Here is a 23,370-nt window from a genome sequence, read left to right on the forward strand (position 1 = left end):
CTTTGCCCCGTTTTAAATGTCTTTAAAGTCATTCCAAAATTTCTGCTTAGAGCCTGCTGCAACATGTCATTAACTCCTGCACAACAGTACAGGTTTTAACAAGCCAATTTAACTATTTTTTTAAAAACACATCCATCTTTCTCTGCATGTAATTCCTAGTCATACTTACACCCAGGACCCTATTTCCATCCTGTTCAATGGAACAAGGCCACCAGCCTCTGACGGCCTGCTGGGCAAACAGAGACTTGGCGTTCTCCCTCTTCTGCGGAGCTCCAATCTCCAGATCCTCCATCATGTCCAGAGAGCACTTCTCTGAGGACTTGGCCGGAGCGACAAGGTTACGCAAATCCAGCTCCACTGTGCCTAGGATCACAAAGTTTTATAACTGCAGTGTTCAGGTTTTTTTTCTAGATAATTTACACACTTCATACAAAGTAAGTTGGGTCATGGTTTGACTCAAATTCAGGGTCTTACCAAGGTAATCGTCCAACGAGAATTTGTCGTTATCCCATATCTGAACAATCAGCTTGGGGGGAATCCTGAACTCTGATTTGTCAAGACTCCAAAAGTGCTCCTGTTTTAACAAAGAACATGTTAAAAGACGTTTTAGATAAACAATGCAGGCTCACAGTGGTATAATGGCACTCATTGTTTATTATTAGTCCAGACAAGCTTCACCTTCTTGGACACGAGGCAGAGTTGCTCAGCGGGCAGGTACTCGAAGTCGAAGATGAACCTCCAGTTGAACATGCCGTCTCCGTCCAGAGACCTGTAGTGGACATCTGTCTTCTGCTTGTCCTCCTCCATGCCTGGCATCCAGCTGGCAAAGGTAACAACAGGTGTGAGCATTCATCTTCAACAGTAACCCCCCACTATAGAGTTTGGCTTCTGTGATGGAAATTAATATTATAAATCAAGTTTATTTGTAATATTTGCCATAGATGTCATTGTGAAACTTAATACAAATAATCTGTCAATAAACTCTGACCTTAATTTGTGTAAAACAAAGCAAGGTGGCTTGATTGAGTTACTAGGTATTGGAGACTAAGATTAAGATTGCGTCAAAGTATGTATGTTATAATGATTGAGGCAGGACAACAAAATATACAATATATAACTATTTGCTAATTTCAGTTTGATCTTCGAATTTCAACAGCCAAACAGTACACATAAGATACAGAAGCTAGAGGGAGGATGATTCGTCAGCCATACCCTTTGACATAGATGTCACTCATGTTTTCTCCCGTGATGCTGGTCTCATCTAAAGTCACGTCCGCGGTGTTCCAGATGATGGCACGCAGAATATACCTGAACATTCAAGCACAGTGAGGGTTAACTAGGTAGGCATCTGAGGCCATCAGCAGCTAAGCACCAAAGAGCTACCACAGCCCTTACTTCTTAGGCTTGCGTCGCGTGATGTCAAAGGGAGGACCAGGGAGGCCCATGCTTTTGGGGAAGACGTCAACCCACACTTGAAGGCGTCCCTAAATTAACGCGTTAAAAAGGGGTTAAATAGGTTTGCGCGGATACAGTGTGCAGACACAGTTATGTGCGAGCTTTGACGTCTAACCTGGGAGAGATTAGGCTGGAAAGAGCTGTAGAGGGTCCTGGTCTCCACATGTTCGGGGACAAGTCCCTGTTTTCTGAGCACGTGTAGGCAGAGTCGCTCTCGGGCCGGACCCAGGTGCGGATGAATTTCCATGTTGTTCTCTGGAAAGGTTAAAACATTTAGCATCCTTATTAAGTAATAAATGTCAAACCAAAACATTCTATTAGTGGAAGGTGCAATTGTGTATTGACAGTACCAAACTGGGCCAGCGTGTACTGTTTGCCGTTGAAGGTGAGTGAGGTGCCGTTGTCTTCGGTCCTGGGTTTGGACACGCCTTTCAGACGAGCCAGGTTCTCCAGAAGCTGAGACGGCTTCAGCTGGTCCCGCCACTTGTTGATACCAGAACTGGACAGATATGTCAAAGAGACGTTCATTATGACTGTATGTCTTATGAATTATTTTAACTTTCATCATATGAATACATTCCATACATGCAGTAGGTCTGTGGCAGGCCGCAGTAGGAGTTGTATCGGGACAGGAAGCGGTTCTCCAGGTCGATCACTGTCTCGCCCACCTTCTCGTCGCGGCTCAGGAGATCAAAGTCGTACACAGAGATTTTCAGGTCCTTGTCCTGGGGCAGGAAACACGTCATCTCAAACATCCTGAACAAAAAACAAAGGGCTTGTTGAGAAGTGAGATGGCATAGTCTTTATTATAATGTCCATTTATGTCGCCCCCGTGAGGAATTTTCTAAGTAATTACAAAGACACTTGGCGCATCTACATGAGATAAGCCTGCGGTGATCTCGCATCGATTGTATTCCTTCTGCTGTACGGCCAAGTTTTTATTTTAACAGTAGAATCAACAACTGAAACATTTTGTGGGTTTTTCTTGAGCTCCTGCATCAGTGTCAGGGGGCGACACCAGTTTGTGGAGCTTAATCAACTTTGTGTCAACTTGTTTCGCAGAGGCTTGAATGTAACCGACATTCATTCACATGAAAAAGTAACGTACTATAGCTTTAAATGAGTCCGTTCACAGCGTTTACCTTCCAAACACAGGGCTGAGGGCGTTAGGTAAGTAATTGTCTCTGTCGTCGATCTTATTCTTTCCCAGGGACATCTTTATGTATGGATCGCACTGAGAAAAGAGAGAACACACGTTAAGCAGAAGGCCATGTGTGTCGAGAATCTGCTGGTAATACGGATTCATTCTCACTTTGCCATTATTGTCTTTGGGTTGCAGGTCCATGGCCCGCACCACATAAACCCTGACCATGCACTCCTGTGGTCCGCTGTCTGGAAGCTCTCTGAACTGCCGCGGTGGAGGAGCAACACCTGGGTCGTCCGGCAGAGGGTACACCTTGAATGAACCCTGGACACACAAATAAGTTTAGACTTGCTCTCCTTTAAAGTAGCTACAAGGGACTATTAAATATTTTTGAAACAGTCTCATTTTTTCTCTGATCAGAAATTACATGCAACAGCAAACTAGACCATCACTGCAAAGAACACTATCTTTATATAGTTTTTCCTAATGCCTTTGTCATGGGTATGCTCACCAAGGAACTACAGCTGGCATAGTAAAAACAATACCATTTTTGTCTAAAGAAATTGAAACACCTTCAATACATCTTAAATAAGGCTGTAAAATTAGAAAAAATTCTCCTCGAACAACATATGAGTAACCACAGTTCTTTCCATTATGTGGTCCCCTCGAGTATTAAAATAATCCACACGCTCATGTAAGTGAGGGTCAAACTATACCTTCAGCTCTCCAACCACAGAGGGGTCTTCGTCCCCATTTTCATTCTTGCCTCGCAGCAGTTTGAAGGTGCAGCAGAAATCGGTCAGCCCTTTGAAATCGGGAACGTCCTCCAGTTCACAGTCATACACCTGAGAACACAAGAATCACACTCCGTCATATAAGGCTCAGGAGGGAAGCTTTTTGCTTAACGCTTATCGATGATAATTATTTACAAAATACACAAGGGATTTAATATTGTCAAGAACTTACTTTGAGGGTGTCGTATCCTTTTTTGAGGTAAGGGCCACATTTTTCCTGGTCTCCAATTGAAGCGTAGAATTTACTCCACCAGTCAACCGTTTCTTTTTCCTAAAAGATTGAATTTGCACAGTTTTAAGGTATGTTTATTTGGAATACGAATCTGAAATCAATCACTTTCTCGTTTACACTCACCTTTTCTTCTTGCTTTGGTGAAAGAAGATGCAGTGCGACAAAAAAAAAGTTAAAAACAAGTCACAAACAATGCAAAACAACAATGACACAGCAAAAAAACACACACACACACACACACTACCATGCAGTATAAGAAACAGTGAAAGAAATTGAAAGAAAGGTTGAAAGGGTTATCCTAGATACAATTTTCCCGATTGGCAGCGAGTCTAAACACAAGGGCGTAACAAAGGAAATGTACAGAATATGCAACTGCATTAAAGTCCCGGTGGCCACTAACACCACGTGTCCCTTCACTTGCAACATGGCACACTTGTGGTTTAGTGGTTCCCATGCCTGGCATGAGTGAAACCTGTCTTAGGATCAATGTGATGTTTTCAGTCTTTTAATAACAGTTAAAGTAGCTACGAGGAACTTTAAATATTTCTTAAACAGTAAAGAACGCTATTTCGATATAGTTTTTCTTCATGCCTTTGTCCGGGTACAGTAAGATAAGATAACAACTTTATTGTCCATTCATTTTTATCTTATTGTGCAGAATAAACACAAACTGAAAGTTCCTCGTTTGAACCGAATAATTAGAACTCTTCTTTCTTTCACGATGGCATTGATTATTAAGTGATGTATTTGAGACAGATTTAATCTTTACCAAAACTATTTTTCTCAAATAAATAAATAAAATAGTTTGACATTTTCAGAAATGTGCTTATTTGTGTTGTTGACAGGTGTTAGATGTAAAGATTGATACCCTTGTTATGTCTGTATGCTACATATACGCTACTGCCAGCAGCAAGCTTAGCATGAAGACCGAAAACAGGAGGAAAGGGATAGCCTTGTCAAGTCAAGTCTTTTTTTATTTGATCTATTTATCTAAAAGCCCTTTGGTTAACACATTGCATTCAGAAAAATAAATAAAAAATTAAATTTACGTGGCATGCTAGCAGTTTCCTCCTGTATTGAATCTCTATGCTAGACTGCTGTCTGTTTAACATACTTCATCTTCTCATCTAACTCTTAGCAGCAAATTAAATCGCATTTCCCAAAATGTCTAACTTTTGCTTTTAAGTTGATTATTTATTCTTCCAGCAACATCGTGGCATTAATGGTTTGCTTGGTTTCCATGTGGATTAGTTTCCTGGGGGACTTAATTTGCTCCTAGGCTCATTTACATGTTACACCCCTGCTATGGAAAATAATATCGAAATGTGTTAATTAAACAAGTGGCAATTAAATGAAATAGAATCCCAGTTACTGTTACAATTCCCAAGTATAACAATGGCATTGTAACTTCATTATGAGGCCTCTTTTAAGCCTGTGATAGCGTTGTGGTTTAAGTGATCTCAGCCTTGCAGTTTCATTGGTGCCCAGCCTTGTGATTTAAAGAAAGCTTAAATAAGTAACCATACATACAAAGAAGGAGGTAGGGGAAGCCAATTTGTTGACAGCAGCTGACATGCTGTACAAGAACTGCAAGCAGGAGTAATACAATTTGTCAAATTTGACCCAAGAGTCAAATTATGCACCGTTTAGTGACATGAGCTGAATTAATGTATGAATACATTCATTAATTAAGTTACCAGCTAGGAACAACATGAGGAATTATTATTTTTATTTTTTTTTAGAGTTAGGGTTAGTTTTTACCTTAGCTTCAAGCAGTGGTCGCGATTCCCCCATGTGAATAGAGACATGTTTGGTAGGGGATGCCATCAGAGCCACTGTAAATAGTGGGAGGACAATGTTATTGTCTTTCTGTGCTAATGCTAATGCTAATCTTAATTTGAATTTTTTTTTTTAAATGCTATGCTCCCTTACTTTTGGAAGACATGGCTCCCTCTGCAGTGATGACATACGGGTCACATCTGAAGTCCACCAGAGAAGTGATGGTGCACTGACCCACCACAGGCTTCCTGCCAAATGGACGGTGGTCAATGATCTTCAGCACAATGGGAGGTGTGTACATCTCATCCCTTGGAAGGAGCTGGATGGAGTTAAGTAGAAAACATTTCAGAAAATACTGTATTGTGAATGTATTGGGCTATATCTTAAAGCAATGCGTAACTTCAGCCACCCCCATGAGCAATTTTGAGTAACAACAACACTGCCGGCGCTTCTACATGAGCTTAGCCATAGGGGATCACGCATGGAATTTACTCCTTCTGCTGTACGTCCAGGTTTCTTCTTAGCCGCAGAATCAACAACTGTGTCGGGAGGCGACACCAGTGTGTCAATTCTGTCATACTAAGAAATACAGTTTTGTGGAGCCGATAGGCTTAATCAATGTTGGGTCAACTCATTTGGCAATGACTTGAAATGTAAGTGACATTCATTGATATGAAAAGGTTACGCACTATAGCTTTAACATCTTTAATAAAGTAAGCATTCTAAACGGTAAGTGTTACTAGTCCAGGAGAATACTTCTTTAGATTTTAGCTCATATTATTGCCCCTATAACCCTGCCATTACCACTTTGATAAAGAGGACAGAGCTTGGGAAGTTGGGGTTCTTTTTCATGTTCTTGATGACGGCTGACTGGACCAGCTGCCCGCCACATTCCACCACCAGGCTGGGCGAAGACACCGAGGCCAGCTGGAAGGGCTTCATGTTCCTCAGGCCCCATGCTAGAATCTGCATCACACACACACACACACACGATTTATAAACATTTAGTGCAACAGTTCAGAGGGACAGTGTCTAAAATGGTTGTGTGTTACCTCCACAGCAGTGAGCTGGACCACTGGCCGGATGCCCTGGGGGACCATGTAGAGGTTCTCTGCTCTCTTTGGGGGAACCAGGGGAAGATCTGACTCACCAGACTATAGAGAAGAGAGTTTATGGATTATGTTTTTCCCTATAACGTTACATTTATTAAGAAGTCAGACTAAAACATGTCAGAGTATAGTTGTGTTTTGAATACAATGAGTGGTTTGTCCTCCATTTCTTTCAGGGCAAACCTTGTCTTTCAGGATGAGTTCAGCAGCCACCAGTGCCTCCCCAGCCTTTTGACCTTTGTGGATGATGGGACACCACAGAAGTCTGGGTGTCTGGTCCATGCCTGGGTTCAACTTCACCATTGGTGCACAGACACTGCGGCCCAGCAGCTCATCCTTCCCCTGGGCAGAAGATGGCATGTCACAGTTACAAGTCTTTAGCTGATGCTCTCATTTGCGGCTAATCAAACAGAGCCTTATACTACTAAACTTTAAAATTTCTACTTCAGGTATACTTAAAATTCGGAGTGCAAAGTCCAGATCTAAAATAAGTAATTTTTTTCCAAAATCAAATATCTACAGTTAGGTGTAATATAAGGGTACTTAAAGCGGCTACGAGTAACATTTAAATGTCTTTTAAACAGCCTCATGTTTCCTCTCAAAATCATAAATTACCTTTAACAGCAAACGAGACCATCAGTGCAAAGAAAGACATTTTTATATAGTTTTATTACTGCGTTTGGTCTGGTCGCACACCCAGTCCGATTTTCGGTTCACGCGTGCATGCTCTATGGTCACATATCCGCATTGGTCGCAGATTTCAGTGTGGCGCAGCAACACGATTTGAGAAGCCTATCCCTCCAGGTGAGGGAAGGGGAGCGGGAGCCTTGTTTGAGACAGTTATTTGTCATCATAATGACTGATAACGGGGCTGAACCATCAAAGAAAAAAAAGGAAAATGCAATGAAGAAAAGCTAAAAGGGAGAGATAGGCGGGCGGGAGGGCGTTGCCAAGCAACGTATACACAATTTAACGGGAGCGAACTAGACTGCAGTGTTTACTCCTAAATGAATGAGCGGTAGCCTACTAAAACAAAGTTTACTTTGCCTCACCAGCATCATCAGATGACCATTATTCATCTGAAATAGTCATTATTTACAACATAAACACATTACCTCATCGTGATCCATACTAACTGCCGTCTCTCGTTCATTCGCTTTGTGTGAGGACACGGAATCTTTCAACTCCGTGAGAGGTGACACTGCATCAACTCATTGCAATCAGGTGTGTGTGTAGCACTGACTGGCATTAGTTGATGCTGTGTCACTAACCACTCTCACGGAGCCGAAAAAAGTCTGGTGCCCTCACACTTTCAACACACGGACATGCACTATATTGCTTCCTGATCATTTGAATCTCGCACGCCCGGCACGAGCTAGAAAACAGCTTCACGACAGCTGGCGTCGTAAAAATACTACCGCTTTTGTCCAAAGGGGCCGCCAACGGGCAATTTTACTCGTAGTGGCTTTAAGTACTGAAAGCATGCATATGGTCGTACAAATCTGCCACAACATACCACTTGGTCACTGTCTTTGAACTCCAGTACAACATCAGGGGGGCAGTTGGCAATATTGCGGGGGTCTCCATAGATCTGCACATCATTGAAAATCAGAGTTTGGTCCCAGGTCGGGTTCAGCGTTGACTTCAGCTTTTCCGTTGTCTTACTGAGATGCAGGAAGGAGACGTGCGCGTACGGATCTGTAAAGCAAAGAGAATAGGTGGTTTAAAATTTGGTAAACACTTTTTATTAAAATCACTGTCAAAATCAGTTAATATCTCTTCATGATCCATACTGGCTTAAGTTTAGTTATTTTATTAGTCAATGGCTACATTGAAATTAGTCTTTTCTCATATCCCCTCTCAAGTTACCACACTTCGGAGGGGTCAGCCATATTACAGCACCCCTCGAGCACATGTAATACTAGTCACCACTAGTTTTAGAGTAACACCTTCCTGTCCAGTGGAAGGGATCGAAACAGTGACTTCAAGGTTACTGGTCGGCCCCACAGCCATCCTACCACCTTTTTCTTATTTTTTAAACCGTGCACTGAAAACAAATCTGGTGTCAATACACAGCCTAGGCTCTGTCAGCTGGTGTGTAAAAAAGTGGGCCCACGATGGCTAGCAACAACCTAGGTGGTGTATTAACACCAGATTTATATTCAGCACACACACAGTACGGACATGTAGCAGATCGTGAGGAGATATTTTCCGATTTCAGTATTTTCAAATCCGGCATTAAAGCTGGGGTGGAGGATTTGTGGAGAAAATGGCAGTTGGGCTAGAGATTCGAATCCAAATACCTCAACCGGTATGTCCCCACCCCTATGGTCCCTCCCTGACACGCTCTACACCAACAACGTCGGCCAATAAGAACAGAGAATCGGAGCCTCACTCTGATTGGTCAAAGTGTCAGGTCATGTTAACTTTGACCAATCAGAAATCATATACCCCAGCTTTAATGGCTATTTTTGCAATTCTAGTTCAAATGCACTTGTCAACCACAACACTTAAAATCCATCAGCAGTCTTGACCACCAAGTAGAATCCTACCAGAAAAGCTATCTTTGTCCATAGACGCCAAGTTCCGTGCCTGATAGACGTAAACACGGAGATGATACATGTGTGAGCCTGTTTGGGGGGGGGGGAAAGAAAATATTAAGTAATATGTATTTGATTGTTTATGCATGATCATTAATATGCGTCACTATATGCATGACTCACTGTCAAAATAGCAGGACACAGTGGGCGTGTTGGCACCAAACAGCTTGGTGGCATCCACCTTTGAGTCACTCTCCTTCTCATCAGTATCAACACCCTGTAAAGTAAACCAAAGTGGACATCTCAGAGCTCTTACCTGTTCATGCGTCACACAAACTTCTAAACTTAAAAAACACCATGGCACCAGAGATGTGTCTGTAACATTGGTAAATATTTGAAAAGAATTAGTGACTCATTGATCAGATCCGGTTAATGCTTTAATGCCAGCCAGCCCTTCCTCTCCCTTGCTGTGTGGACGGATACTTTAATGCTGCATTTGGACTGTGTCAGCCGTAGCTATCGTTGTCGAACCAGATCCTGTCCCAAACAAGCATTTTTTTTTCTTACCATCGCACCCTCAAGCTTGAAAATGGCAGATGCGCCAAGTCGGTCTTCTGGCGCCATCTTCCGCCTATAGCGCCTTCGACGAATCATATCTGATGAACGCAACTTCTTGTGGAACTTCCAGCCAATCAGGGAGGAGAATTCCCAACCCTCTGGGTCACCTTGAGTCTGCCTCTGTGAGAAAATAAATAAACAAGTAGCTACATTTCCTTTAAATGGGATTTAATTGTGATATTTTTAACACAATCAGAGTTGTGTTTTGTAAAAATCATTTCCCTTTATGAAAAGAAAACATATATATAAAAAGGCATCAAAATCAAAATGCTAATTATTTTACAGCATAATCACAGTAGTGCTGCCTTATCGTCCAATACCGACCTCCACAGCTGATCCTGCAGGGACTGCAGCTCTCTTGCGAGGTCGAACCAGCCGTCTCCTGCGGTGGATGTGGTAGACCTTTTCAGTGGATACCCAGGACCGGGGCTTGTCATCTGGCGGAATGGTGACTCCATACTCCCAGCCTGTAGAGTGCACACACAGACACAAACAGTGTTCCTACGTTTCATTATAGTTTGGATGCAAGAACTTATGTTTTTACGAGGCTAGACTGAGTAAGTGTGTTTGCTGGTTAGGTTTATATCTGCACCTAGATCATCAACGGCTCTGTTTTCATCCACAGTCCACTCGTCCTCCCAGACCCAACCTGGAGGACAGTCAAACTCCCCGGGGTATTGGTTCTTCTCTCCGTTCTGTGGCACACAAAACCTCGGTTAGCTGCGTGAGGTCATGTGTTTTGGCCAACTCGTACATTACAAAACAATATAGATTCTATACTCTTCCATGGCAATCTGAAAGAAACCTGAATGGAAATGAAGATGAACCTGCCACCTTATGTGCTGTGTGTCACAGAGATTATAAAGCTTTAACTGTGTTTGTTTGTTTGTGTGTGTTATTTAAAGCCTCCCTGCACAGTATTTGCATGTCAGCCTCTCTCACCACATCGGTATAGGGCTCAGGGGCAGCCTTCCAATCTCTGCCAGGGAAGCGAGTCTCGTTTTGGAAAACCTCGTCCATGAATTCAGTGTGTCCAGCATCTGCCTCTGTTAACAGACTGAAACACAAAAGTTAAGCTATGGACCATCTGTGCAGGATATATGGAAACTTGTTTAACAAACGCTACTTGAAGCCCCCCTGTGTGTGAGATTTGGCATCCTCTAGTGGTAGTATAGAAAAGAAGAGATCTAGGCACACAAATGCAACTTCTGTAAAACGACATTGGAGGGGCGTGAGAGAGAAGAATAGGTTTCAGTTAGATGACTGATCATATTTACATGTTGGGAGTAACCAAACTGCTCGCCATACTCTAGAACAAAAAAGGAATTCAAATTAAACTGTCAAAACATGTGTTCCTCTTTATGCGCCACTAAAGGTACTTTTTAACGTTGCCAATGGTTCACTTTTGATATGCGGTGATAATTTAAAAAAAGGAAAAACCAACTGTAGCGGCTCCCCATTAGCCACTAGGCTGCCAAAGAAAATACGTTTTTGAAACAAATTTTGATTCCTTCATAGAAGGCTTCTATGATGTTGCATTTATCGACAGCACTAGTCCATTCAGGTTTACTTTATTATGTCACCTGTCTCTACATCACTGAAGATATGCAGTATGGAGAGACTGCGAGGCACAGTATGTGCTCCCAGAAATGTATTGATGATTACGGGCATGGGAAACCAAGCAATTATGTGTGAGACTGAGTTGACCAAGGCAGATTAAGAGAGTCAAGTGTAAATAACTTGCAGCTCACTGGTGTAGACTGGTACCCTGTCATTATGATTTAATGGTCCATGGCAGGAGAGGAATGTAAACAGCAGAGAGCAGGATCAGATGAAGCCCACTTCCTCTACAGTCCAAAGAATGGGTGTGTTCAGTGGGGAAAAAATGCACACACACACCCACACCCAATACTCACTAGCGCAACTTCCAATAAATTAAAGGTGCACTATGCAGTTTAAGGGGAGGGGGATTTTTTTAGAGCTGCAACGATTAATCGACGAATCGATTATTAAGATAAATTGCCAACTATTTTGATAATCGATTAATCGTTGCGAGTAATTTTTTAATAAAAACTGTCCAAATTCTCTGATTTCAGCTTCTCAAATGTGAATATTTTCTGGTTTCTTTAATCCTATTATGACAGTAAACTGAAATATCTGTGTGTTTTGGACATAATACATTTGAGGACGTCAACATGGGCTTTGGAAAATTGATCAACATTTTTCTCCATGTTCTTACATTTCACGGACCAAAACACTAATCGATTAATCGAGAAAATAATCGACAGATTAATCGATTATCAAAATAATCGTTAGTTGCAGCCCTAGATTTTTTTTGTTTACATTTGCAGAGTTGGTTTAAAAAACATTTTTACTGCTGTCACGTGACGCTGGGATACGTGATGGCAGCTTGAAACGTGTGCTCCTGCTGTCTTTTGGGTTAATATCCTTAATACATCCTAAAATAAGTTCAGATATAGGCATTTTTCTTCTACATGTTATGTGGAACTAAACGATGTCAGAAGAAGGTAAAAGTTCGACGGCTGCCTGTAATATTGAACAAAGGAAACTTCGCTCAGCCGCACAGACTCAGCTCAACATGTGTACGAAGGGAGTAGCAGCTAGCAAAGATGCTACAGCTAGCACCGCCACGGAGCCCGACCAGCCTGACATGGCTCAGATTCACGGGATGCTGAGCAAAATATTGGAAGAAACGGCAGATCTGAAAGAAATTCGTCGATCTATGAGCTCCGTTGATACAAAGCTATCCTCCCTCATTTCTCGCATTACGCAGGTGGAAGACCGAGTGAGTCAGCTAGAGGACGAGCAAGCTAACATAAAGGCAAGACCGGCGGCAGCCACTAAAGAGGACATACAACTACTGACAGACAGGTTGGCCACTGCTGAAGACAGATCCCGACGCAACAACCTCAGATTCGTAGGGATACCGGAGGGGGCTGAAAAGAGCAATGTGACTGCGTTCCTGAACGAGTTTATCTCAGCGACCCTTGGCATTGATCCAACCCCGGGGGGTATCGAGATGGACCGCGCTCACAGGATCGGGACGCGGCTGGAAGCAGGGGAGAAGAATCATGGCCGAACGATTGTGGCGCGCTTGCTACGATACAAAGATTGCCAAGCCATTCTGGAAGCAGCACGGGAAAAGAAACGCCTGACGTGGAATGGTAAACAAGTTATGATTTTCCCGGATTATTCGAGGGAGACGCAAAGGAAGCGAGAAGCCTTCTCACGCTGCAAGAAAGCACTCCACGAGCGCAAGATTAAATTTGGAATGCTCTACCCTGCACTTCTGAAGATTTTCATCAGTGGACAGAGTCCACGGGTGTTTGATGACCCGGAAAAAGCAATGGAATACATCGAGAGGCGCTGAGGTACATGTTTTGCACTGCGCTTGTGCGTCATGCGCTCCGGGCGCGCTTTGGATAAGCTTTGGAAACCACACCAGTCTCTGCCGGCTGTTTGATCGGGAGAGTAACGGTATGTGAGATAGGTTGTGTGCATATGCAAATTTGACAACCTCTGTTTTGTTTTCGGACATGGAAAAATCCTTTCAAATTTCTGGCTTTGCACGTCACAAATCATTTTGAAGCTGGCATTTCAGTGTATATCTTCATAGCCGGGGCCTATATTGTCAACCATTTCTATTTTTGTAAAGAAATCGCTATGTTTTCCTTAAATTAATATCTGAACACATTTTTGTAAATGATACCTAGGGCAGTGGGCTTTTAGGCTGCCCTTGTTCCATAAGTCATGGACCTAAGAGATTTACTTTTTTGTTTTGTTTCGCCAGTGTTCTTGGTTCTGTTTTTTGTGCCGGACTGGCCCACAGTCTGCGGTTTATTGACATCACTACGGTGTTGGTTTTATGTTGGTTTTTTCTTTTTTTTCTTGTCAATATGTATAATGAATGTTGCACCATGGATCTTATATCATAATAGAATGGACACTTACTCTACAGTAAAATACTTTAAGATTGCTTATGACTAGCAGTGGGAGGACATTATGTTATTCAGCCTGGAATGTGAATGGCCTGGGCTGTCCAATTAAAAGGAAGAAAATACTGGGGCATCTGAAAACTAAAAAACAAGATGTAGTATTCCTGCAGGAAACACATTGCTGTCCCCAGGAATCAGTTAAATTATGTAGGGACTGGGTAGGACACGTATCCTTTAGTGCTGGGACATCTAAAAGTCGAGGAGTAGCTATATTAATTAACAAAGGCTTACAGTTCAGGCTCAGGAAGGAGGTTAAAGATGAGGAGGGCAGAATTATTATAATACTAGCAGAGATTCAAGGACAGACTCTGATACTGGCCAATATATATGCACCCAATGTTGATCACCCAAATTTTTTCGTAGACGTAGAAAATAAGTTGCATAATATGGGACAGTATCCAATCATTCTGGGAGGAGACTTCAATATTGTATTAGACCAAATCCTTGATAGAAGTAAGCCATCATTAAGTAGAATGCCTGACTCTGTTTTGATGGTTAAGAGAATGTGTTCATCTATGGGTCTAACAGATGTGTGGCGGCTGAACCACCCAACGGAAAGAGATTATACTTTTTACTCAGGAGCCCACAAAGTCTACTCACGAATAGATTTTTTTCTAATTTCTAGCTCATTACTGCCTGCCACATTGTCTTGTTTAATTGATAGCATTCTGTTAACGGACCATGCCATGGTCAGACTACAAATGACCCCATATCAGGAAACAGAAAGATCACAGATGTGGCGTTTTAATTCATCTTTATTACAAGATGTGGGATTTAAGGAAGATCTTCGAGCCCAGATTAGGCTGTATTTAGAGACCAATGTCCCCACAGCTCCCTCTGCCATAGTGGCCTGGGAGGCCATGAAGGCCTTTCTAAGGGGATTTATTATTCAATATTCTTCTTATAAGAAGAAGGTCAATGCTGCTAAACTCATAGATCTAGAAAAGAGAATTAAGAACACTGAAGCTAAATTGAAAAGGAATATATCTGAATCTATTTTAAAAGAATTGACTCACCTTAAATATGAATATAATATTATAATATCCAAAAAAACGGAATATCTTTTGTTTAGGGCCAGGCAGACTATTTTTGAATCGGGAGACAAAGCAGGGAAATTTTTGGCCAGGTACATTAAACAAAAAGAGTCCAAATCTTTTGTAACAGCAGTGACGATTGGGGATGGAAGCCTGGCAACTAAATCAAGGGAGATAAATGATGCATTCAAGAAGTTTTATATAAATCTTTATACATCTGAAAGTACTGCCACGGACAAAGAGATAATGTCATTTCTTGACAAATTAAATCTTCCTAAGCTGAGTAACTCACAACAGGAAGACTTGGATGCACCTATTAGTTCACAGGAAATACTTAATGCAATTAAGGCCCTACCAGCGGGTAAATCCCCAGGCCAAGATGGGTTTACGGCAGAATTCTTTAAATGTTATGCAGAAGACCTATTACCATTATTTGAAAACATGCTTGCAGAAGCATTTGAATTTGGCAAATTACCTCCCTCCTTAAACCAGGCAATTATCACACTTATACTTAAAAAAGAAAAGGACCCGACTGACTGTAAAAGCTATCGTCCAATAAGTTTAATATCTGTTGATTGTAGACTTTTATCTAAAATACTTGCAAATAGATTGGATAAAACACTTAGGTCACTTATCCATCCGGACCAAGTGGGCTTTATTAGACAAAGAAATTCCTCTGATAATGTGAGACGTCTCATAAATATTATGTGGTCGGTACGAGACTCCAACGATCCAACAGCAGCTATCTCACTTGACGCTGAGAAAGCGTTTGATAGGCTGGAGTGGAGGTATATGTTTCATACGCTTAAAGCTTTTGGATTTGGTCAAACATTTCTCAGGTGGATAGATATTCTTTACAGAGACCCACAGGCCGCAGTGAGAACAAATGGTCTGATTTCCTCTTATTTCACACTTGGGAGAGGCACCCGGCAGGGCTCTGCATTATCGCCTGGGCTTTTTTGTTTGGCTCTTGAGCCTCTTGCGGCAGCTATTCGGAAGAATCAGAATATTCAGGGAGTTAAAATAAATGAGTCTACACATAAGCTTCTGCTTTACGCGGACGACATTTTGTGGCTTACCTCGGACCCAGCCAGATCTGTCCCAGCATTATTGGACGTTATTAAATCATTCTCCAAAATATCAGGGTATAAAGTCAACTGGTCTAAGTCAGAGGCCCTTCCATTGACCTCATACTGCCCAAAAACCTTATTTCAGGCGGGGCTTTTTCAGTGGCCCACTGAAGGCATAAAATATCTTGGTATTCTCTTCCCTCATCAAATTGATAAGATAATCGAAAAGAATCTGGACCCACTTTTTAATAAAATGTCATTAGATACAGATAGATGGTCACCACTTTTCTTATCATTATGGGGAAAGGTCAACGTCCTGAAGATGAACTGTATCCCGAGGTTGAATTATTTGCTTCAATGTCTTCCTATAGCAATACCCCAGAAATACTTTAAAAGGTTTGACCAAATTTGCAAAAAGTTTTTATGGAATGGTAAACGTGCAAGGATAAAGTTAGAAAGGCTCCAGGTTCCAATCAATAAGGGTGGCATGGGCCTCCCCAAGCTAGCCCTGTATCATTATGCCTTCTGTCTCAGACATATTGCTCAGTGGACACTGCCACCTGAGAGAGCCCCTCCCTGGTTTGAGATTGAACAGAGATTGTTTTCCCCACTTGCCCCTATAAATGCTCTGTCTAGCACTATACCCTCCAAATTAAAATCTCACCCTATCATATCCAACCTCTTTAATGTGTGGAAGAAGTTTTCTAAAGCTTTTAATATCAATGTCTATCTTAATTCTGAATCTTGTATTTGGAATAACCCAAAGTTGCGTATTAATAAACATTCTCTTTTATGGAAAGATTGGGTAGAAAAAGGTATTATTACACTAGCAAACCTATATGAGAGGGATAATATAAAGTCATTTGAAATGTTGGCTGGTGAATACAATCTGCCCAGAAATAATTTCTGGAAGTACCTGCAAATGCGTCACTTGTTATTTACTGTAATAGGGAGAGGAATAGAACCTCAACAGTCAAACCTTCTTTCTCAGACTACGAAAATAATGGGTTTGGGGCATGAGGCTTCCATATTCTATGCAATGTTATTCCAACAGACTGTTACCATATCTTATGCAACAATGTTAACTTGGTCGGCAGATTTGAACATTGATGTCACACATAAAGAGTGGGATCGTATTTGTGAAAACATCAAGAGGGTGTCAAGAGACATTAAAATTAGATTAATCCAGTTTAAGATTCTGAACCGCTTTTATTGGACTCCAAGCCGACTGTTCAGGCTGAAGCTGCGGGATAATGCAGACTGCTGGAAGTGCTGCAGCTCAGAAGGGACTCTTCTTCATCTGCTCTGGGAATGTCCCATGATTCAGAGCTACTGGCAAAAGATTCACGATAGAATTGAAAACATTACTCGGACTACCTTGGAGTTCTGCCCTAGGCTGTATGTTTTAAATGATCCACAAATAACATCCAACTGTGGGGCAGCGGACTTTATTCAGACCAGTATAATGGTTGGAAAACAAATTATAATGAGAAACTGGAAGAACCCAGGTGAGCCCTCTTTCCAGGAGTGGAGCACGGAGTTGGCAAAAGTGGCATCCTACGAAAAAATCTCGTTCAACATCAATAACAGGACTGAAAAATATGTGGCGAAATGGGGAAAGTACGTGCAATATATTGCTACCAGATGAGAGAGTGTTGCTTAGTGTAAATCTGTACAACTGATCCATGTGTGTTTTTCTATTATATATACATATTTTTTTTCTCTTTTTTTATTTTTTTTTTTACCTTTTTTTTAACTATTTCTACCTGATTTCTATTACCCCTTTTGGCATAATCTTTATTTTCTTTTTCAAAAATGTAACATCACTAAGGGATAAATGATAAGACGTCAATTGTTGTGTTGACTATAATTCTGATTACATTGTTACAGTGATGTATAAAAACTCAATAAAATACTAATTACAAAAAAAAAAAAAAAACATTTTTACTCTGCTTATTTATGTAATTCTCAGTAATGAATAATTCTATCTGAGGCACCTGGAACAAAACGTAGGACCAGAATATGTTTGTAAACTAAACTGTGGGCCCTGCTGCTATAAACAACAACGGTGAAACAGCAACTTTTCAGGCTGCTTTCTAACTTCAGCATTCCAGGGATATTATTTACCGGTGAGGAAAGTTTGTTTATTCCGTAATGAAAATATACCTTAGATCATGTTGTTTTCTCTGACCAACCCAAAGTTCCATAGTGCACCTTTAAGACAATCTTTCTCATAAGTGTAACTAATCTTAGAATCCTAAAATAACAGACAGTAGTTCCTTCCTCTTGGTCAGATGTTTTGCATTTTAAAGGAGGAGGAAAGATGCCAGATTGTCATTTAAAAAAATTATACTCACGCTTTCTCTGGATCAATGTACCATTCCCCTTCCCACTCCCATCCCTTTGGCGGCATGAAGTATTCTTTTTTCAGCTTCAAGTTGCCGGTTACGTCAGAGTATTTGTAGCGTCCCACCAGTCCTGTGGTCCCCCAGTTCCCCAACACCTTGGCCTGGTTTTCGTACTGCAATGCAAAAATGGGAATGTTTATTATAACAATCCGACTTAACTGCAGTCTCTGAAACATTTTCAAACTTTTAAATGTTCCCGAAATCCTTTGTGAATACAGAAAATGACATGTGTTATGACCGCTATATTTAGGAGTGATGGTATACCAGCTCAGCAAAGACAGTGAAGGTTCCCTCAGCGAAGGAGTTAAACTTCTTCTCGTGTGCAGCCAGACCCAGCCACATGCTGACTCGGACCTGAGCCGGCACCTTCTGGCCCTTGTTCTTGTCCATGGGGTACTAAGGGTTAGGAGAAAAGAAAGTGACATCACATGAGAATTCCGATTTCAATACCTTTTGGCCCGACAGAACCCAACGGAAAAATACCAAACTGCTTCCCCTGAGTGATTGATTCAGCTAACAAACACTAAACCCTCTTAAAGCAAAAAGGCAGTTGCAGATGTGTACCTGTAAAAAGACGGTCTGCATCTTGCCACAGTGTTGACCACAGGCCTGCTCGCTGTATGTGGAGTAGAGGATTTGGTGAGCGGGGATGCGACTGTAGGCCACCCTCTTTTCACCTCGCATCATCCAGATGATCACATCAGGTATGCTGTTCTGGGACTGCACAAAAAAAAAAACTTGTGAACACATACAGAATTATGGGTAGTCAAAAGCAATGTTATGTATTGCTGTGCCAATGATTAGGTTCCAGAAATGTTATTTTTCGTTATCCCCTTGAGCCAAACAGTCATTTCACACCATGCACGTACCTCCTCAGCCAGCATTTTAAGTTTGTCCACCCAGCACTCTATGTCAGACAGAGTGTCACGGATTTCTCTGGCCTCCTCTCTCATGCGCCGGGCTCCTGCCTGTATGAGGGTCAAACTGCTGTCTCGCAGCTTCTTCATTTGGATGTCCAGCGAAGTCAGGTTGGGGCGGCCCTCAAGCTCCGGCATTGGGTAACTGGAGGTGAGCAGAGTAACTTCAGTCAAAACAATACACACACTAAAATCCTATTAACTTATATAGCAACATATTATCAGCTATTACTATCGATGCTTGGTTACATTTTTTCTTCTTTTGGGGGGAGGGGGGGAGAATAATTTTACTTTTTGTTCCATTAGAATACAAACACGGACAACAAGAATTATCCAAGCCATATCCTGTATTTACCTTTCAAGGTCTTCAGTCAGCTGACTGAGTAACTTCAACCACACCTCCACAAGTTCGTTGTCAGACACTTTTGCCAAGATGGCAATTTTAAACGCCTCCAGGTTGGATTGCTACAACAACAAAATAAGGGTGAGGCTCCGTTATTAAAAGACATGACTCTCACACTAGCAAGTTTACTCACACTTATAATACAGTAGGCCTTAAGTGCTGCAAACCTGCAGGGTATAAATCATAAACTCTGATTCTAAACAGCGTAGATTCAATCTAAGCTTTTGCAGATTACAGAGGATGAGGCAGTATTACCAGGCGGTGAGTAATGTAGAGGATGATGTTGACAGAGTCCAGGCGGTGGCTGATGTCTTCCCAGAATGAGATGACCACCACCACTGGCTTAGTGTCCGCCCAGGGCAGGTAATAGTAGTGGTTGCCTAGGAAACATTATGCACCAATCACAATTCCTCAACATGAAAGCAGTTTTTGAAAGAAAAAACGTAAGTGTGTGAAGAGATCAAGTATCGCGTCAAATAGTGTGTCACTCGCTCACCGTCAAACACAGCGCAGCTATACTGAGTGGTGGAGGCCAGTGGCTTGCAGGTGGAGTCCAATTTGTTGCCATAGTTGCCGATGCTGACCTCAAACTGGATTGGCTCTCCTGGTTCCTGGATCATGGTGGAGCTGTGGAAGACAGCGCACAGACAGTACTTCCTCCTCCTCTGGTACTTCTAATGCGGGGGGAGAAAACAGAGGAGGGCTAGAGTTAGAAGGATTTTAACAAACTCAAATTTAGCATCACCACCTGTACAGGCTTTTCTAAACACAAAGATTTATTTTGTGAAAATGAAAGCTGACCACATCCAGCCATCTAATGCAATCCACTACAGGTTAAATACTACACTTAGGAGTTCTATAAATATATTGATAAAAAAAACACAAATACCTGCACAACCAGTATGTCATCGCTATGGATACTGTCTACTGTTTTGTCTGCTTTCCCCTCTAGCTTAGTGGACAGCTGGACCAGGACCCTGCCCCTGTATGCCACTCCTTCTCCCTGAAAACACATTGATATCAACTATTTAAAAAGAACAATAACAACTGGGTGTAGGACAAGGATGGATACATAGGGACAGAAATAACATTGGAGGTGACTGATAAGATTCTACCTTGCCATGATTGAGATCCTCGTAGGGGTCTGGCAGGCCGGAGAACTCTCTGGGGCTGCCGTACAGGTTGACATAGCAGGGCCCAAAGACGGGCAGGAAACCCACCTCAGAGTTCCCAGTGTTGGCTGTGCAGAGACGGATACAAGACTTTACCTCTTGACGATCAGGCTCAAGTTAGGCTAAGCAAAGCGCTAAAGTTAGTATGGCCGTGCTGCTGTATTTGAGGCGGTGGTAATGGACGGATTGACGTGAAAACAGTGAACGCTGGTTAAGCAAGTGGCAGGCACTACTAAGGCAACAAAACAGTTAAACATTTAAATGATTACACACACACAACTAGGCCTAATTCAGCAAACTAGCGTGCGTGACATGCTAAATGCGTTACATGTCATGCAACAGAGAGCAACAAAGAGCACATTTGAACCTTCAAAGGATGGTATTTCCACACTGCCAGCATGTTCCTCTATTCCATGAGAGAAAGGACAATTCCAGTAACCATAAGTTAGAATAAACACGAACATAAGAGTCACAATGATTTTCATACATATGTGAAATGCATATGTGAAATGCAACTCTTAATGGGGTTTTCACAAAAGATCCATACAAAGACATTTTATTAGCCAAGATGTAATTATTTTCAAAGTACATATGAAATGTAATAAAATGTTACCTTCTATCTCTCCACCAGAGGAAGCTATCTTGGCCAGGTTCAGGTATGTGGTGCCAATAGCATCATTTCCTGTCATACGATCCCTGAAATCAAACACACACACACACACACACACCACCTTAAACTCACGCTGCACCGTATCACCACTGACTTAAGTGTTGTTCACTGTTCATGAACAATTTTCCAATGTTCACAATATAGGGTTGAGTTGATGTTGCAATCTATATATGGGGTATTCTTATCTTGTGCTTTGCACTACCTCTGTGAAGGAAGTATGTGGAACAGAAAAACAATGTCTCTCAACAGTATGTAGTAAGTGTATGTACTGGCTCTAGGCTTCAGAGTGCGTTTTTCAACACCTTCCTTGCTCACACAATTTTTTCACAACTTTTCCTCTTGCCCTTGTTTCCCATGCAGCCTTCCTGGACCTGAGTTATCGGACCGATCACACAGACACAGTAATGAAGTTTGGCTGAGAGACCGTGCCAACAGGATCCCAGAGGTTGTTACTGAGGGGAAAGGAGGGGCCTGCAGTGTGACTGATAGGCTGCTATATTATTCTCATTTAGGTGAGTGACGGACACACATACAGCTGGCAATACTTCAGAAGTATTGTCACGCAGTTATAGAAAACTGTCTCCTCTTGAAATCAAAATTACACTGGCTAAAATCTCTGATAAGATATACATGACAACCTTGTTTTACTCACCAATCAAAGACTGTCAGTTTGACACGCTCACACATTGACGGGAACTACAGAAAATAGAAAAATAAAAGAAACAGGTTCACAAATATAACTTTTTTTGCTTGGTCAGAATGCAGCCTTTTCACCCTTGGGACCGCTTACCTTTACTTGGAGGTTCAGCAATTGGTTCCATTCTGGGTTTGCATTTTTCTCAATGATCTTAGTACACAGCTGTGGAGACGTAAAAAAAACATATCAGCTTTCCTTCCGTTACACAAAGTCATATCCAGCATGACCATGTTTACTACTACGGCTAAAAAGAGACAAATGATCGGGGACCTTTTTGCCGGCAAAGCTAGCCTCTAGGAAGGGATCCACCAGGTTCTTCTTGTTTGCCTCTCCTCCAAAAAATTCTTTCACCGACTGGGTGAATGCATCATCCACTGAAATAAATAAAAAAACATTGGAAGAGTTAATTAATCAATCAGAACTGATATAGGATAGAAGTAGTTGAGTTTCAACAAGTTCAAAAAAGGTGGAGTCAGCACTTCTGGAGAACGCTTGTGGTCAAAATCACTTGTCACCTGTACCTACTGTCTGTAACCTGGTATGTAAATAAAGGGGGCCCACCATAGCTAGTAACATGGCCGTTCACACAGCCTAGACTGTGTATTAACACCAGATTCTTTTCTCAGTACACATTAGGGGTGGGAAAAAAAATCGATTTTCCGATTAATATCGATTCTCTCTCGAACGATTCTGAATCGATTCAGAAAAGTTAATAATCGATTTTTTTTTTTTTTTAATAATTAATTTTTTTAATAATTTTTTTTTTTTTTTGTAAATACTAATACTTCCTGCGCCATTGCGCATGCACACCACACATGTGCGAGTTGTTTCCAAAGTGGCTTCAAAAGGGCTGCAGCAAACCCATGACCTGCACCGGCTTTATCTCTGTCAACGTTTTTGTATGAGAGCTGAATTCCAAGCCATACTTTTTGTACAATGTGTTGAAATGACATAGAAAATAGATAATATAATAGAAATCCTATAGAAACATGATTTATGAGATTAGAAATAAAACTGAATCGGTTTAGTTTTTACATACTTCCATATTGTGTTGAAAGCTGCATTGATTATTGCACTGTTCATAAAAAGTCATATTTGTGACAAGAAAAGCTTGTCTCTTAATACAATATTAGAGAAGGCAATTCATCTGTTGATTGTCTTTAATGATCATCACAAAAGTAGGAAGTGATTAGCAAACTCTGAGTAGCAAACTCAGATGTGCATATAAATATATTTTTGAAATTCAAACATGGGTATGTACATAAAAAATGTTTTGCATTGAGATGCATTGAAAATCGATTTTGAATCGAAT

The 23,370-nt window shown here is 41.5% G+C and overlaps 1 protein-coding gene across 2 annotated transcripts in view; it reads right to left on the reverse strand.

Moving 5' to 3' along the window:
• Positions 1-23,370, reverse strand: part of LOC307266931 (myoferlin-like) — a 34,216-nt gene that overhangs the window by 1,337 nt on the left and 9,509 nt on the right. The window contains exons 13-51 of one of the 2 annotated variants that reach the window (XM_080049066.1): positions 22,329-22,432; positions 22,152-22,220; positions 22,014-22,057; positions 21,305-21,387; positions 21,059-21,097; positions 20,635-20,759; positions 20,409-20,522; positions 20,016-20,193; positions 19,775-19,899; positions 19,472-19,581; positions 19,069-19,261; positions 18,764-18,919; positions 18,464-18,595; positions 18,149-18,312; positions 10,614-10,728; positions 10,264-10,366; positions 9,996-10,138; positions 9,621-9,791; positions 9,237-9,330; positions 9,066-9,143; positions 8,030-8,211; positions 6,697-6,855; positions 6,457-6,558; positions 6,209-6,370; positions 5,558-5,723; positions 5,387-5,460; positions 3,749-3,760; positions 3,566-3,664; positions 3,316-3,444; positions 2,768-2,923; positions 2,598-2,689; positions 2,041-2,211; positions 1,806-1,954; positions 1,571-1,710; positions 1,396-1,484; positions 1,213-1,308; positions 679-820; positions 475-574; positions 170-363 (exon numbers count right to left, since the gene is read on the reverse strand). In XM_080049066.1, the coding sequence (XP_079905192.1) occupies positions 170-363; positions 475-574; positions 679-820; positions 1,213-1,308; positions 1,396-1,484; positions 1,571-1,710; positions 1,806-1,954; positions 2,041-2,211; positions 2,598-2,689; positions 2,768-2,923; positions 3,316-3,444; positions 3,566-3,664; positions 3,749-3,760; positions 5,387-5,460; positions 5,558-5,723; positions 6,209-6,370; positions 6,457-6,558; positions 6,697-6,855; positions 8,030-8,211; positions 9,066-9,143; positions 9,237-9,330; positions 9,621-9,791; positions 9,996-10,138; positions 10,264-10,366; positions 10,614-10,728; positions 18,149-18,312; positions 18,464-18,595; positions 18,764-18,919; positions 19,069-19,261; positions 19,472-19,581; positions 19,775-19,899; positions 20,016-20,193; positions 20,409-20,522; positions 20,635-20,759; positions 21,059-21,097; positions 21,305-21,387; positions 22,014-22,057; positions 22,152-22,220; positions 22,329-22,432 (4,754 nt within the window). The remainder of the gene's footprint in view (positions 1-169; positions 364-474; positions 575-678; positions 821-1,212; positions 1,309-1,395; positions 1,485-1,570; positions 1,711-1,805; positions 1,955-2,040; positions 2,212-2,597; positions 2,690-2,767; positions 2,924-3,315; positions 3,445-3,565; positions 3,665-3,748; positions 3,761-5,386; positions 5,461-5,557; positions 5,724-6,208; positions 6,371-6,456; positions 6,559-6,696; positions 6,856-8,029; positions 8,212-9,065; positions 9,144-9,236; positions 9,331-9,620; positions 9,792-9,995; positions 10,139-10,263; positions 10,367-10,613; positions 10,729-18,148; positions 18,313-18,463; positions 18,596-18,763; positions 18,920-19,068; positions 19,262-19,471; positions 19,582-19,774; positions 19,900-20,015; positions 20,194-20,408; positions 20,523-20,634; positions 20,760-21,058; positions 21,098-21,304; positions 21,388-22,013; positions 22,058-22,151; positions 22,221-22,328; positions 22,433-23,370) is intronic. The other variant, XM_080049067.1, reaches the window with a different exon arrangement.

Source organism: Ammodytes marinus, assembly GCF_949987685.1.
Source record: "Ammodytes marinus genome assembly, chromosome: 20".
Taxonomy (NCBI): Eukaryota; Metazoa; Chordata; class Actinopteri; order Uranoscopiformes; family Ammodytidae; genus Ammodytes; species Ammodytes marinus.